Source organism: Paramisgurnus dabryanus, chromosome 1 (assembly GCF_030506205.2).
Source record: "Paramisgurnus dabryanus chromosome 1, PD_genome_1.1, whole genome shotgun sequence".
NCBI lineage: Eukaryota > Metazoa > Chordata > Actinopteri > Cypriniformes > Cobitidae > Paramisgurnus > Paramisgurnus dabryanus.
Window position 1 is genome coordinate 66,827,553 of NC_133337.1, and position 15,458 is coordinate 66,843,010.

At 38.4% G+C, this 15,458-nt stretch overlaps 1 protein-coding gene across 1 annotated transcript in view; it reads left to right on the forward strand.

Annotated features, from left to right (window-relative positions):
- Positions 1–15,458, forward strand: part of LOC135734637 (arf-GAP with dual PH domain-containing protein 1) — a 34,564-nt gene that overhangs the window by 4,507 nt on the left and 14,599 nt on the right. Inside the window, exons 2-4 of the mRNA XM_065253499.2 lie at positions 5,378–5,502; positions 6,779–6,870; positions 12,824–12,906. Of these exons, the coding sequence (XP_065109571.1) occupies positions 5,378–5,502; positions 6,779–6,870; positions 12,824–12,906 (300 nt within the window). The remainder of the gene's footprint in view (positions 1–5,377; positions 5,503–6,778; positions 6,871–12,823; positions 12,907–15,458) is intronic.

Consider the following 15,458-nt stretch of genomic DNA (forward strand, 5'->3'; position numbering starts at 1 on the left):
ACCTATGCCTGCCACTGGAGTAAACGCCTTGGTGTGCACGCCCACTTAGGGATATAAGCCCGACAGTGTGATCAGGACCCGACGCAAACCCCCCCCAAGGGGTTTATTTAAATACTGTATTAAATACTGATATTAAATGTTTTATTTGCTCAATTTTAATGAATGTATGAGGAAAACATGTTTATTTTAGGTTTTAAGATAAGACAAGATGTTCAAATGTCACACACTATTTGGTTTAATCATTTGTAAATATAATGTCATATATGTTATTAAAAGACATATTTATGTTAATTTTTTGTGTAATATTGAACTGGACCTGTCAAAATGATTTGCAGTCAGGGATACCATGTGTTATTAGTTTTGAGCGGTTGTTATCTGGGAATTACAAACTTTCAAATGTCAGGACTGGCCAATCGGAATCAAGCATTCTAATGAACCATGTAATAATGATCGCTAAGTAGGTACTTTATAATGTCACAGTATGCAATTTCAAACAGGAAGAAAGACGAATCTTTTGAAAATGTGTCAAATCCAAAATAAATATAGCCGTGAACTAAGAACACATATAGCACGATTCAATCTATATACAGAAAGCTATCATTTGTTGGGTGCTGTAGTTTCACAAGTGCTTTTTGCAACTAATGTAGCAGCTCAAATTGTAGGCTTTTTAATCTCTGGTGCAGCACACTTTTCGCACTTTGTTACTAAGCAAAGGTCATAGCGAATAGTAAGTGCACATGTGCACATGTTCTCGAGTCGCTTTAAGAGTAAATGTCACTGTCTCGGCTGTTTCTCTACTCCCTCTGTGTTAAATGAGCTGTGTTATAGAGGCCGCAACTCTTGCCCTTAAAAACCCGATGAGCACGAATCCCAGTTTCAGCTCATTTTAAGAGGAATTGTAAGTAATAGTGGATAGTCAGGAGTTTCCTGGTTGCAGACGGAGCCACACCTTGATTAGCAGATTATTGGCCAAGAATTCAATCTTACTAGTGAAAAGAAAACACAGAACAAAGTCCATTTCATTTGGTCACAAGTGTGTCTATCTCCCTCTCTTTTTTTCTTTGCCTTGTCCTCTTTCTCGTCTAAACAATAACTTCAGTGTTTTTTGTACACAGTTGGTCCTAGAAACATGCATATGATACAGCTTCTCACAGATCTCATCATTTTCAGAAGTCAAAAAACCTGACTTTCAATTTATGTCTGACTGTTTTGTCACAGTCGAAAGCCGGCACGCCCTTGCATGCCCCCGGGGTGTTTAACCTTTGGAGTTCCCAGCGTTTAGATGCTAGTCGCACCTGTAATTCATGTGTAAACCATGATTTTTGCAGTTTCTTTGTGACACAGACTGAGCTGTTGTGTTGGGTGTGAAGAGATGTCTGCGTGTGTAAAAGAGGGCGTGTATGTGTGAATTATGGGTGACGTCGCAGACCTTCCTGTCAGCCTCTTTTTGTGGGTTGGTGTTTACCGTTTGGCCTTTGTATTCAGAAAGTTAGCTGACTTAAATGGGTTATAGTTATTATTATTGATATTATTATCCGTGCTTTGTCTGCGTTTTTTAAAGCCACTTAACTGCAGTGAACAGTAACACATAACTGGATTGTTTTGGCCAGTATTAAAATGGGGTCTTGCTGCAGTTAAATATACCATAAAAAGTGGTAACCTACTTCTACTATGCATACTACGGTTTATTCAGTTATGTTATATTTTATCTTTAAACACAGTTAAACCTGTTCTTTTACAGCATGAAGCATGTTTGATAGGTTACCTAACGAAACATTTGGCAGTGGTGCAAGGATGGCGAGTAATGTAAATCTAAATTTAAGTGAAAGTGAAAATCAAACATATTTGTCGAGTATGGAGGACATACTTGAAATGTGACCTGCATTTAACCCATCCCAGTGGGTAGTGAACATGAACCACACCTGGAGCAGTGGGCAGCTATCCTTACAGAGCCTGAGGAGTCTGCCCCATGAATATAAGGGAATCTTAATTTTATCTGCAACAGATAAGGAGTTGGTCGATTGTAATGCTTTCATTTTAGTTTTATTAGTTAAACACTTTTTCTAGTTAATGTGTTAAACTTATAAACCTTTGATGTTTTATATAGCCAGACCATTAAAAGCTAGTGGTTCAACGGATCACAAAACTTATGGTTCAGATTTGGTTCAGCACAGTTTTTGAATCATGGATCGGATCATTTTTAGGATAAGCAAAGAATGAGGTGGGGTGAAAATAAAATATGAACAAATCAAGAAATTACATGCATATATATAAAAAAGAACAAAGTTACAAATAAAGTAAGGTCTAACAGCAGTACAGACACAGAAATGGAATCAAATGTCTTGATTGTGTCAATACAAAAATAATAATTGTTATTTAAACCTATACATTTTCTATTTGTCTTCTGTTGTTCATGGACACGATTTTCCTCTTTTTTTTTGTCCTGCCAATAATCAATAACAACACATCATTTTACACTCTAAGAGGCTGGTCACACCAAACACGTTTATGGCAGTTGCAGGCGTCGTTTTTGAATGATTTTCTATGGGGGGTAAGCATTAGGCGTTAGGCTAGGTTTTTGAAGGAGCGCTGAGAGCGGAAAGCGCTCGACTTCATCTGCATTTTTCCATTGTCCCACGAATGAGGGGAGAGGCGCATCTTCCGTTGGGGTGAAAGAAGTTTACAGGTACTTGCTTGGAAAAACCTAATCGGACAGCAGTCACTCATTGTCTTCTGTGTGTTTGTGCACCTCTAACCTTCATGACTGTTACTGTGCATTCAGACCGCCACCGGCGAGAGCGTCAAAGTGGCCGGAAGTCATTCATTTTCAATGAGAGCCGGCGGTTAACTCCGGCGAGCAGCGGCGCGGCGCGTCATGTACAGCGTGAGCGTCGAGAAGAGTTGAAATCAGCTCAACTTTATGGTAATGAGATATGACGCGGTTCGGCGGCAACCAATCAAAAGGCGGAAATGTTCACCGGCAACCAATCGGAAGGCGGAAACCTCCGCCTGAGAGGAGTTCAGAGAATGCATTCGAGCGTCAGAGCGTCCACTACAACTTTTCTTTAGCGTCGTTGTCAGGGAAGCCAGAGCTTTTATTGACGCTCTCGCCGGTGGCGGTCTGAATGCACAGTTAGCAGCAAAAGAGCGCTCACGCTATAATATTTGATTGACAATATTTGATTGGCAGGCCTTGTGCTTCCAAGCATTTAAAACACGTTTGGTGTGATTGGCCCCTTAATTGGGGTGCACACCAAACCTTTTAAATGCAGCTGAAAACGGCAGGTGGACGCCAACTGCCAGCTTTTTTCAACTGATCGCTTTGGCTTCAATGATACTTTTGCTTTGTTTATCAGTTGTTGTACTATGCGCCGGTTGGTTGTTGGGATGTTTATCTCACCCTTCCTTCACTGTGATTAGACGGCCGTGTGAGAACTGACACTGACGAGCTGAGCTTTTGACCCAAAGTTTAATATTTTTCAACTCTCGGCGCTCAGCGCTGAGCATGGAAAATCCGCGGAGGCTTTCAGCGTGGAAAAATTTAAAACATACGCCGGCCACTGGCGTAAAAGTTTTGGTGTGCACGCCCCCTAAAAATGGCTGGGTAATTTTTGACCCATAAAGGGTAAACATTTTACAGAACACACCGCTGGGTTACAATTATCACATTTTTACCCATTAATTGTCAGAAATAACACAGCCATTTTATAGTGAACAGTAGTTTATTTCTATATGAACTTAATTTAAATTATAGGTAAAGAATATCATACTACACAAAGCGTTACTGTATAAAATTAATGTATACAATGTTAACAACAGATTGGCTGCCAAACGTCCCTTCATATAGGAGTGGTGATCCATGATCGCATCTCCCATTGTCTTTATGAAAAAATACATTTGTTATTTTCGATGAGGTATCTGTTCAAGAGTTCAGTTTAGTCACTAGTCAGACAAAGTTAAGTTCAGGTCAGACCCGTAACCACGACAATGTGTGCGCTTTTGAACACGTGCGTCCGAGCACCCAGAAAACAGCTCATTTTGGCTTCATCTGAAAGCGTAGGCAGCTGACTTGTTGCCTTGCTGCCTCATGAGGAAGAAAGACTTCTGTGACATAAAGGCAGCCCCGAGAAACGCATTCAGACAGACTTCACAGGCAGTTTAATGGAAATAAGTTTGAAATATAAACTAAAGAGTGCCTTTATGATAACTAATCCCATATTTGAAAACTACAATACTAATTTCTCGCTAGAAATGCAATCAAAAGGTGTAAAAAGTAAAAATATAACCTTATTTACACTAAATTTGTGTAATTTCACTCCAGATGCTTTCTTGGCCGCCATTTTATTTATTCGAACTCCACCAGGCTCGACCAATCACATTCCCCCCACGCCCACGCATAGAATTGTGGGACTAGACAATGAAGGTATGAAGTAAGGAAATAAAACAAACACTGGATTCAGAAGTGCCTTGATGCCTTCATGCCTTAAAATGCTGCCTCTGAAGGAAAGTCTCTTGCCAGACTTAGAAACTTAACAATTAACCAGCAAATCGTATGCGGCTGAACTATGACGCATCGACTGTGATGCATTTAACCTCTATTAAAAGACACACGCTGTCTGACTGACACGATACGTTATCAGTTACAGTTTGCTTTGTTTTACATTCTGTTTATGGCCGGGCTTGTCAGAGATAATAATAGACCAATAATAGACTCTTGTGATAAAATGTAATAGCATGGCACAGTAAATGAGTGTACATAAAATAAGACATGGATACGGATTGTGGGTGGCTATGGTGGATGCTGAGACTTTCTCTGTTGGATACTATTTAAACAGCTGTTTATGAGCACTATTTATTCTTATCACACATTTAAGCAAAAATTTTGTATACTGGGGTCTCCAGGCTCACTGAATCACAGACTGCAATATATTAATAATTCGTAAAAAATCCATGAGTCCATGTCTGGTCATCTCAGATTTTGTTATGGAGATAAAAATTAGGATCGGGTGTTTTTGATGGGTTTGCATTACGATAATTTTTTTGTTATTTCCCTATGCAATTTGAGATCGGTTGCATGACGTCAAACTTAACAAGTGGATTGCAAAAACAGCTCAATTAGATTTCACTTTAAATTCTATCTCTATTCCTTAACAGGTTGTGTCTGTATGCTGCAACTTTGTAAGCTGATTGTAGCTTCATACAGTAGTTATTGCCTCCCTAAAACAAATTTCTTCCTCACTTTTTGTAAGTGGCTTTGAATAAAAGCATTTGCCAAATGCTTAAATGTAAATGTATGTAGGTCTATAAGTATGTGATGGGCATTAAATAAGGACATAATATTAATCCTTCCTTCTGTCCTTCTTTATTTTTCTGACAGAGCCGGATTGGGTGTCTGTGCCTCTGGGCGTGTTTGTGTGTCAGGGATGCTCTCTCATCCACAGAAGTATCCCCAACCAGGTGAAGTCTGTACTGCAGGACACATTCGATGATAAAGAAACAGAGGTGAGTCGAAATTCATTGGTTCATATAATAGAAAGGGGCCAAGTTTGGTTTTTGGCTCAGAACCGTTGAGTCAGATTTGTTTGGGCTGTTGGCTCCTGCAGGGCTGGACTTACTACAGAAAAGCTGCTCTCTTTGATCTCCTGCAAACCAGCCAAATCTGCAATCATCTGAAGAACGACTGAGATCAATTGGCACTTTGCCTTCTCAAAAGATTACAGATGAAAATCATTAGGACACAACATGAGCTCTGGCATTTAAAAGATGATGTTTGTGATAATCCTGACATGGACGTGATGGCCAGAAAATTAAAAAGCATAGTTTAGCCCTATGATGTAGAAATGCAAAATATGTGACTATGAAAAGTCATGCTATTCACTCTTAAAAATATAGGTGCTTGAAAGGTTCTTCACCGTGATGCCATTGAAGAACCATTTTTGGTTCCACAAAGATCCATTCAGTTAAATGGTTTTCGAATAACCATTTCTTTCATACATTTTGATAATCTATAGCAGATGGTTTCAAACATTATGATGGCAGAGATCCCACATATAATGAACCTTTAGCCAGGGACCCCTTTCTTAAAACATGAAAGGCTCAGATACAAAACCCTCTAAGTGCGTCTGACATGTTTTCTTGTAAATGATAATTTTTCAAGACTCCTAATGAATTTTGCCAACAAACCGGTATTTCTGAATGGCCTGAGGCCAGGATTCACTAGTTTCACAAAAGTATTTGATGAACCTATAATAGGTTTCGAGAGCATTCGGCTTTTGTATCTGAGCTTCTCATATACGTATATCTGCATATTTTGTATGAAACAAAAAATGTAAATGTTTTTCATCATGATATTTTCTTGTTAACCCTTTAGAACTCTCTGGGGGATCCTATGGGTCTAAAATATCAAAACCCCTGATCTAAAGAAGCTTTTTCCACTACAAATAACCTTTTTTTGTAACTTTTTGAAATCATTCAGCCAAAAATGTAAAGAGAAATGTGTTATAGAGTGTTATATTTCTAAGCAATCAAATTGACAAGTGATACACCAGGAAAAAACAGGAAGTAACTTTAGACTTTAGAGTTATAGACCTACAGGTAGATTTCCACTGTCTACTAAATAACTTGGCAGTAACAGCCCAGTCAACTTTATAGCAACATGGTTAAAACCACTCCTAGTAGCAACATTGTTCAAAATCTTTGATACCTGCCATGCAAGTCATTCTGTATTAGGTATTGTAATGCTTGAACAATATTTCCTCAATACATTCTCTTTTTTTAGTTTATTACCTCTATGGGGAATGAGGCAGCGAAGGCAAAGTACGAACAGCAAGTTCCACCATTTTATTACCGCCCCTCCCACACAGACTGCAGGTAAGACTGCGATAAAAAACTACATCACAATTTCTCCTATATGGGAGAAACAAACTGATCTAAATATCTATATTACTTTATTCCTAATCTTGTTTCCTGTAAAACATGCTTACGTACATTTGCCTACATTTATGCGTAACTTGAAATACGTTACTCCAAGTTCCGCTATATATTAAAGCCCCCCTAACCTAAAAAATGCACTTTTAAATGTGTTTCTATAAGAAAATGAGTCATTAGTGTGTGTGCAGAAACATTCTTCTTTGTGTAATCTCCTTTAAACTGCAACATTCAAATAAAACAAGTTGTTGGGGATCCCCTATCGATGTGGTGTCACATTGATTACACCCCAGCCATGAATACTCACAGACTCCACCTTATGAGCGATTAGTTCAACACATGGGGTGCTTCTCAATATGCTTCCTCGTTTCCTCGCTCCTACGACCCGGAAACCGATCAAGCTCTGCCATCATGTAGGACATCTCAATTCTTTAATTGCACCCGAGGGACGAGGAGTTAGGAGGCAATCTGAGGAGTCATGAGCACATGTGTATCCTATGCGGAAGTGTTTTATCAACTAAACCTGACGCACGTATAAATCTCCTCAGCCTTCACATCGTGCCGTCATTAAACACACATAAATCTTGCTACAGTATTATTCATTCAATTATTGTAAATGTATACTCGTTTCAGACAGTATATTTATTTAATATTTATGTATCAGCCACCGATCTATATACATGATCAGTGGTATAGATACATATATTCATTTTACAGAACTTTTAAGATTGTCTTTATTTTAATGTAAGTAAGGATATGAACTCTAACTCAAGTATGTATTTAACTTTATTTTATTAAATATTTTTTATTAAATATTTAACGCACTTGATAATTTGATAACAGAGAATAGACATTATAAAGAGAGTAAGGAAAGAGGATATCATTTCACTTAATACTTCGTCTCCTCCGTCCTTGCGTCTTTCCTTGGGTGGAGCTAAGACGTGAGGAAAGGAAACGAGGATGCACAAATAAGAACTGAGAAGCACACATGTTTTGATGTAGTCCAAATGTGTAAGTTCTCTACCACCTACTTTGCGTACGGGAAGGAGAACAGAAGCTTTTTTTGCATTTAAAGAGACACACAAAAAAATTTTTTCATTGCAGCCACAAATGGCCAGGTTCAACATCATATAGCGGGAGATGCTAGAACTTGCATACATCACATCACGCGACACAGCTTTGTTTAATTTCAAAACTCAACAATGGCACAAAAGAAGAAAAGTGTTTTTGTTAGAAGAAAGCCAGCCTTATAGAAACAATGGATATAGTGTATTATCCGGGGTAGCAGCGGAGTTTTGCGTGTGTGTTTGATGTGCCGGATTTTTAATTGAAAAGTCCCAACCGGGTCATGAGTTGCATGCGGTAAGTAAGATTTCTGTCTTATGTTGGAATTAGGCGCATGCATATTATATAAATGACACAAACATGTAGTGAATCATAAGTTAAACAGTGTTGTATAGTAGAGATGCGCGGATGGGCTATTATGTCATCCGCAACCGCATCACAAAACTCATCATCCGTCCGCCATCCATCCGCACCAACGTTTCTGACCAGTTTTCAAAACCGCACCCGCCCGCCATCCGCTGACTGGGCGATGCAAAGCGCTGCTGATGACAGCCGCGAGACTAGAAAGATCTAATATCAGCAGTGAATCCGTCTCCGTTCGGCACACAGGGACAAAAATAAATAAATAAATATTAAATAGCCTAAATTAAACGCACAAATATAGCCTGCACTGGTGTCATCCTGATTTACCACTTTGTAAAACTTATTTCAGGCAACCCTTTTCTGACCTTCTATTTCCTTTGTTTTTAATTCTCATTTTTTGAGTTTGCCACGTACCTCCTTCGCCGGCGTTGATAAGAGCTGTGTCAAAATGCGTCCTCATTTCTGCGCTGTTAATGATAGAACGAATGGATCCTTAACAGCTGAGGCTATATCCCAAACAATACAAACCTTTATTCAATAAAATTGTGTATTTATTAGAAAACTTTTTCTTGTCACTGTTTTAGTATTATAAGTTATGTTTTGTGTTAATATTATTCTGTTTATGTTGCGTGTATTTCTAAGGTTGATTATTTGATATACTGTTGAATAGTTTAATCTACATCAATGTGTCATATTTTCTAAAATAAATAAATATTTTTCTGATTACATATTCATTTTAATAAGTCAGAAATGTCTCCGCTGTTTTCTGCTGACAGGCGCGGTGGGCGGCTACTGGGGGCGCGTGCAACAGGTGACGCAAATAATGGGTCCTCAGAAGGCTAGACCGTCTCATTTCAGTTGTCTCTGCGAACTTCTGAGACTGCCACCTTGAAAGCCAGAGTGCTCACCTTTTAAGATTGCATGCTTAGAAGGACACAGCTAATAGCAAGCAGTCAATCCGCCACCCGCCCGAATTTAATTAAAATATTATTTTTCGTCACGTCATCCGCCCGATCCGCGGTTTATCCGCGGAGTCCGCGGCTGTAACCGTCAACCGCGCATCTCTATTGTATAGTGTTGCAGTGTTCTTCATTTTTTCGTACGTTATCGCAAAGATTTGGTAAAGCTTATATTTTTTTTATAAATCTGATTAAACTAAAGACTCTTTGGAGATATAAAGGATGTAATACTACTCTATAGGCACTCCAGATTAACATCAGAAATGCAGAAACAGCGTGTGCTATGTGAGCTTTAAATAACACTTTGCTGTGTAACACAACATAACATTATGTTAAAAAGTGAACAATGATTGGTCATTTTACTGTCTGTCTGACTTTGGCTTTACATCTGAGTGTCTTTTCATTACAAACAACAAATTGAAGTAACAGAAAATGTAGTGGGTTGATTGAAAAGATTTATCGGCTGATGCCATAGAGAAAAATCCAAATATTGACTGATATACCGGCCACTGCAAATAAATCGGTCTCTCACTAGTATATTTCACTGGACCTTTCAGTCGGTGTCCACTAGGGGCACTGGAGACACTTGTTTTTTTATGAGTTTTGATGCTGGTTATCCAAGGTTACAAAGCAGACAATACTGAACATTATTGGTGTATATTCTTTAGTTTGTGCTTGTGTGACTGTGGTGGATAAACGTTTGATGTCTTTCCTGTCAGGATTGATCGCGTTTGGCAAAGTAATGTCAAGAACTTAATATAGTGGCGACTTACAGAAGGGGCAGTAATGAATGGTTGAGAAATGTTCCACGGGTGTTGATTATTTCTCTGGAAACCACACACCTAACCTGTCAAATGTCTTAAAATAACCACCAGAGAAATGTCTGCGGTAAACGTGGTATAAGAGGAATAATTGACTTTTGAATTATTTACAAATAATGCACACCTGCGGTGTAAGTATTACCACATTGGGTGTGCAATATTTTTAATTAATTCCATGGGCATTTTTTACAAAACCACATGGACAGCGTAAGTCATACTAAATGGCACAAATTTACTTAACATAGGCGTGCAGGTTTTAATTCATGTATGTGTTTGTTTCTTAATTTTTAAAAATCCCGCATCAAAACAGACAAAAACGAAACGCCTCTAGAGGACATTTTAACGAATGATGCAGCGTTATGTAGCAACCTGCAGCAACATATTTTAGGCAATGCAGTAATGTAGGCGCAGGTACATATTGCGAGTGAGCCTGGTTTGAAAAAATAAAGTCTTGCTAAAAATACTGTCTTGTACTGTAGTTGTGTTTTTTGGGGTGGTATGGTTGGTCATTATGACATCAGCTGCATAATAAGTGTGTTTGATTTATCATCTCAAGGTGCCCAGAGCAACCGTCTGGCTTGCAGAGTTGCTTTCTCAGGCTTTAGAAAGATAAATGTGGTCCAGAGGTGTAGAAGTTTATTTCCTTCCTGTTGGTGTGCCGTTGCTATAGTTGTGTTGTGTGGTCTGTGGTTTTTTGGCTGAAATATTTAGTTTGCACCCTAAATATTGCTTCCACATAGAGTGCTTTGGTTTTAGGTAAAAAGAAAATCAAAACTGATCCAATTTACTTTGTACTGATCTTAATTTCTGACATTTATTAATCCACATGAGCTTACAAAACAAATGAGCAGCTCAGATGCAAAAGCCACTTCAAAAAGGAGATAATGATATTAACCAAATGCTCTTGGAACGTATTATACGTTATGTTTATCAAATACTTTATCTTAAAATCCACTTAATCCCAGCCTCATACCATTCAGAAATACAGCTTTGTTGGCAAAATCCATTAAGAGTCTGATAAAAATGCTCATTTACAAGAAAATGTGTCAGGCGCACTTAGAGGGTTTTGCATCTAAGCTCTTCAAATATATCATAGTCTTTCACAAAGATACAGCACCTATCAAGCACTTGTGTATTTGGGTGTCATAAGAGATTTTAGTCTTACACCCCATTCAGACTGTCAGCGATTATTAATAGCAGAGCGACACAATCTCATTTATTTCAATGGAAACTTGGCAACTTCCGGCGACACAAGCTAAAGTGACCGTTGGCGACTGGATGGGTGTTTTCAGCAACACGAGAAAGTTTAACTTTATGCAAATGATAAGTGATTTTCGGGAGCGTACCAATGGGAGCGAAGCAGTGGAGTTCACGTCATTATTCTCTTGTCAGTTACAGGAATGGACGGTACTCATTTGTTATTGACAACCATCACAAACGCCTCCTAACGACCAGACGAGCTACACAAAGCGACAAAATCGCTTGTAATGTGTATGAGGCTTTACACTGTCAAAGAAAATGCCCAAAAAATGGTCATTGGGGCAATACCCTTTCAAAAGGTCTTAATATGTACCATTTGGGTACAGATATGTGTCCATTTGGTACCATGTACGTTCATCGTACTAACATGCACTTTTTAAGTGTGAAGTTGGTCTTTTTGAAAAAGTACCTAAAACATTACACTGTTATATCAGCAACATCTAATAACTGATAGCTGGAATTGAATTTTTTTTTACACAGCTTGGTTAGTTGTCACACAGTGTTAAGCCTCGGGTATACAATGATAATAAAATGAAAACACTGTAAATACTTTTCATTAAAATGATAACTGTTAATACAATATCAGGGAAAGTTATTTACAATTATGATTTTTTTGTTTTAATTCTGCAACCCTTTAAAAAAAATCTATTTATATGCATTGATGCTTAATACAAGGATGGTTAGATGAAGGATCATGGATGGATGAATGTGCGGATATCTATTTATTATAGGCAGAAATATAAACAATATCCACCTTTAGAATTTTATTGAATTATTTGTGTTTAAAATAAATTTTCTATCAGGTGTTACAAAAAACCCTCTGTTTGTTACAATGAACCCCACCTATGGGGTCACGTCTGCACTCCTGTCACTTTTGGTGTAATTGTACGTTAATGGTAGGTCCGACAAATAACTTTAAGTGTTCATGTGTAGCAGATATTTATGTGTTTATTTTATTGTGTGAAAAAAAATATTCATCTAACTTAAATATTTTTTTAAATAATAGAGCCAAAGCTAAAAAGCATTAGGTTGTGCCCGCTCTCCCCTACTGTATGTAGACTTTTATAGTACAAATCATATATATGTATATCTTTAAGATTATTTACAGTCCTTTAGTCCTGTTTTTTGTGCATTTTCTTTAGTTTCTTTTTCACTATGTATGGTGTTAAAGTAACTTTGAAATTAATAATCGTACTCCGGTTTCCTCCCACAGGCCAAAAACATGCAAGTTAGGCAAATTGGAGATACCAAATTGTCCCTCCCCCAATTTGTGTATAAATCAACACAACTGAATAAAACTTGTGTATGGATTACCTGGTTCTCGCCATGAATATAGCCGTAGATGCTGGAATGGAGTTAAGAAATAAAGGAAGAAGAAGAAGAAATTAATAAACACATTCATTCCCGTTGTTTTGTTTTCATCTGCAGAATTTTGAGAGAACAATGGATCAGGGCCAAATACGAGAGACAGGAGTTTGTACACATCGAGAAACAAGAGCCTTATTCAGCAGGTGAGAGCCAGCACACACGACACTTTCTTTGTTGTCTTCTTTGTCTCCGCCTCTCTGTACTATTAGTTCTTGTTATTGTGGGTGACGGTGCCATGAGATCATTCTCACATCTCTCATTTCAGCTTCTCTAGAAGTTTATTTGTTCCTGCGTATGCACAATTGACCCTGTGAGTTTTGTCTCAGAGGTCCATGCTGCCTCTAACCGAGAGAGCCAGTTTTATTACCACTTATAATATCCTGTTTCATGCTTTATAGTCTTATTTACTGGGCGGGGGAATCTTATTGGCTGACAATGATGTCATCTTTGATACACACAAGCACACATGCACCCGCAAACACACGTTACCATGCATTTGTGATGTATTTAATTTCCTTCCCTGTTATTTTATGTGTGGGAGATTTGCTGAGGCATTATAGCTGTGTTTAGACATTCAGCCCAAGCACATTTCTGTGTGTGCTGGGGTTTTGAATATCTGCACACTGTGCTACATAGCATGGCTGTTTGCACTCTAATAATGTTACAGACAAAACTGCAAAAAATGCAAATTTGTAATAGAAGAAGTGGCCTGGAGGGTAGAGTACTCAGTACTGTATGTGTGCTGGTATTTCTGCATGGGCGACCTCAGTTTGAATTTGGCTTGTGACATTTTCTGTTCCCACTGACACCCAACACATTGTTTCATGACTCCATTTCTCATGCTTGTTGTCTGTATTATTTTAAAGGCAAACCAAACATTGTATTAGTATTAGAGTAAAGTGTTATTGAAATGAAACTGTATGATGTTATTTTATTGTTATAAGAGTGTAATTACATAATGTAATTTAATACCACAATGGTGCGGTTTCCTAGCCTAGAAATCTAGACGCACCCTAGCGGCCGCAAAATATATTTGCTGCCAGGGTTTAGTCTAGGCACTCACAATACACTTAACAGCTCCAAAAACCAAAATTTGGTCAGGCCAATCACATCGTGTGTAGCGTATGTGGGGCGGGCTTAACATGATGACGACAGAGCTGCAACGGTTCCTACTTGAATGGCTGCTGCTGCTGCTGGCGAACAGCTTTCTTTTGAAGCGGCTTTGGCCGCGACTCTGGAGGACTTAGACTTATGTTTTTCTTTGAGAGAAGAGCAAATAACCCTACTGAAGTCCTTTTTAAGCAAGAAAGATGTGTTTGGAGTTTTGCCGACTGGTTACGGTAACTACGTCACCTTCTTCGTTGCTCTGATTAGTCATAGCGCTATCCTATTGCGTGCAGAGGCATTTTGAGGGACAACCTTATATCCCGCCCCTTGCATTGAGCCGTTTGTGTGAAGAGTTGCCAGACCTTACATCTTGATGTAGGTCTGGCTAACCAGGCTAGCGGTTTCCCGCACAGGGTTTAGATTATTCTAGGACTAGACCTTAGTTATATTACGGTATTACATTATTACAAACAAACCTTACAAAAAACAATAATGGTGTGCATCTTTAGACAAAACAATGGCATTGCTATATGTTAAAGCCCACCTATCCATCTGTTTCAAGCTGAAAATGAGTCACCAGTGTGTGTGCAGAAACATCCTGTTATTATACAAATACATCTATTCTTTTTTGTGTAATCTCCTTTAAACCTCAGCAGTCACACAAAACAGGCTGTTGGGGATCTTTTATCAATGTGATGTCACATTGATTATGCCCCACCCATTACCACTCACAGACTCCGCCTTATGAGCGTGTAGTTCAACCTTCTGTCAGAAACACATGTTTTGATGTAGTCCAAATGTGTAAGTGCTCTACCTCCTACTTTGCATACGGGGAGGGGAACAGAAGCTTCTTTGCATTTAAAGAGACACACATAAAAATTTTCATTGCAGCCACAGATGGCCATGTTCAACATCGTATAATGAAAGATCTGTGGTGTATTTTGAGCTGAAACGTTAGAGACACATTCTGGGGATACCAGAGACTATTTTAATATTGTTGAAAACACCTGTTAGCGCCCCTTTAAAATATTTCAGTACAAGATTTTTAAATCAAAGCAGCATTTTAGTCTGGAACTAGGGTAAGCCCTGTCCGGGAAATCACCCCAGAATGTTATTATAGCTATTAGTCTCTTTAGTCTGTTTGTTTTGAATGTCAGAACTCTCACCCAGCCGAGATTTTTATTGCAATTGACGAGACGAGTAGAGCACAAGACACATAACACTATATATACACACATCCAGATATGTGTTAAAAACAAGTCGGTATAGCGTTTAGAGTCTGTGTGATAATAGTTGGTGGCAATAAATGCACTATTAGGATGCAATCCCTGTTAAAAAGGGTTTAAATGATGTGCTGTCACTTATATAACCGAAACATGAGAATATTTTTGCTCTCATTTATTATAGTACTTATGTAACATGAATAAACACACAATGTGTTTAAAAAGAGCATTTGTGCTGGTGAAAGTGTGAACGTCGGCTCTGGAGGCAGCCTTTTCAGGTCACAAATTTGTGACCGCATGGCTCAAGAGGTTAAACAAGCCTATTTTATTTATGTGGCCGAGTGTAAAGGGCCATTCACATAATG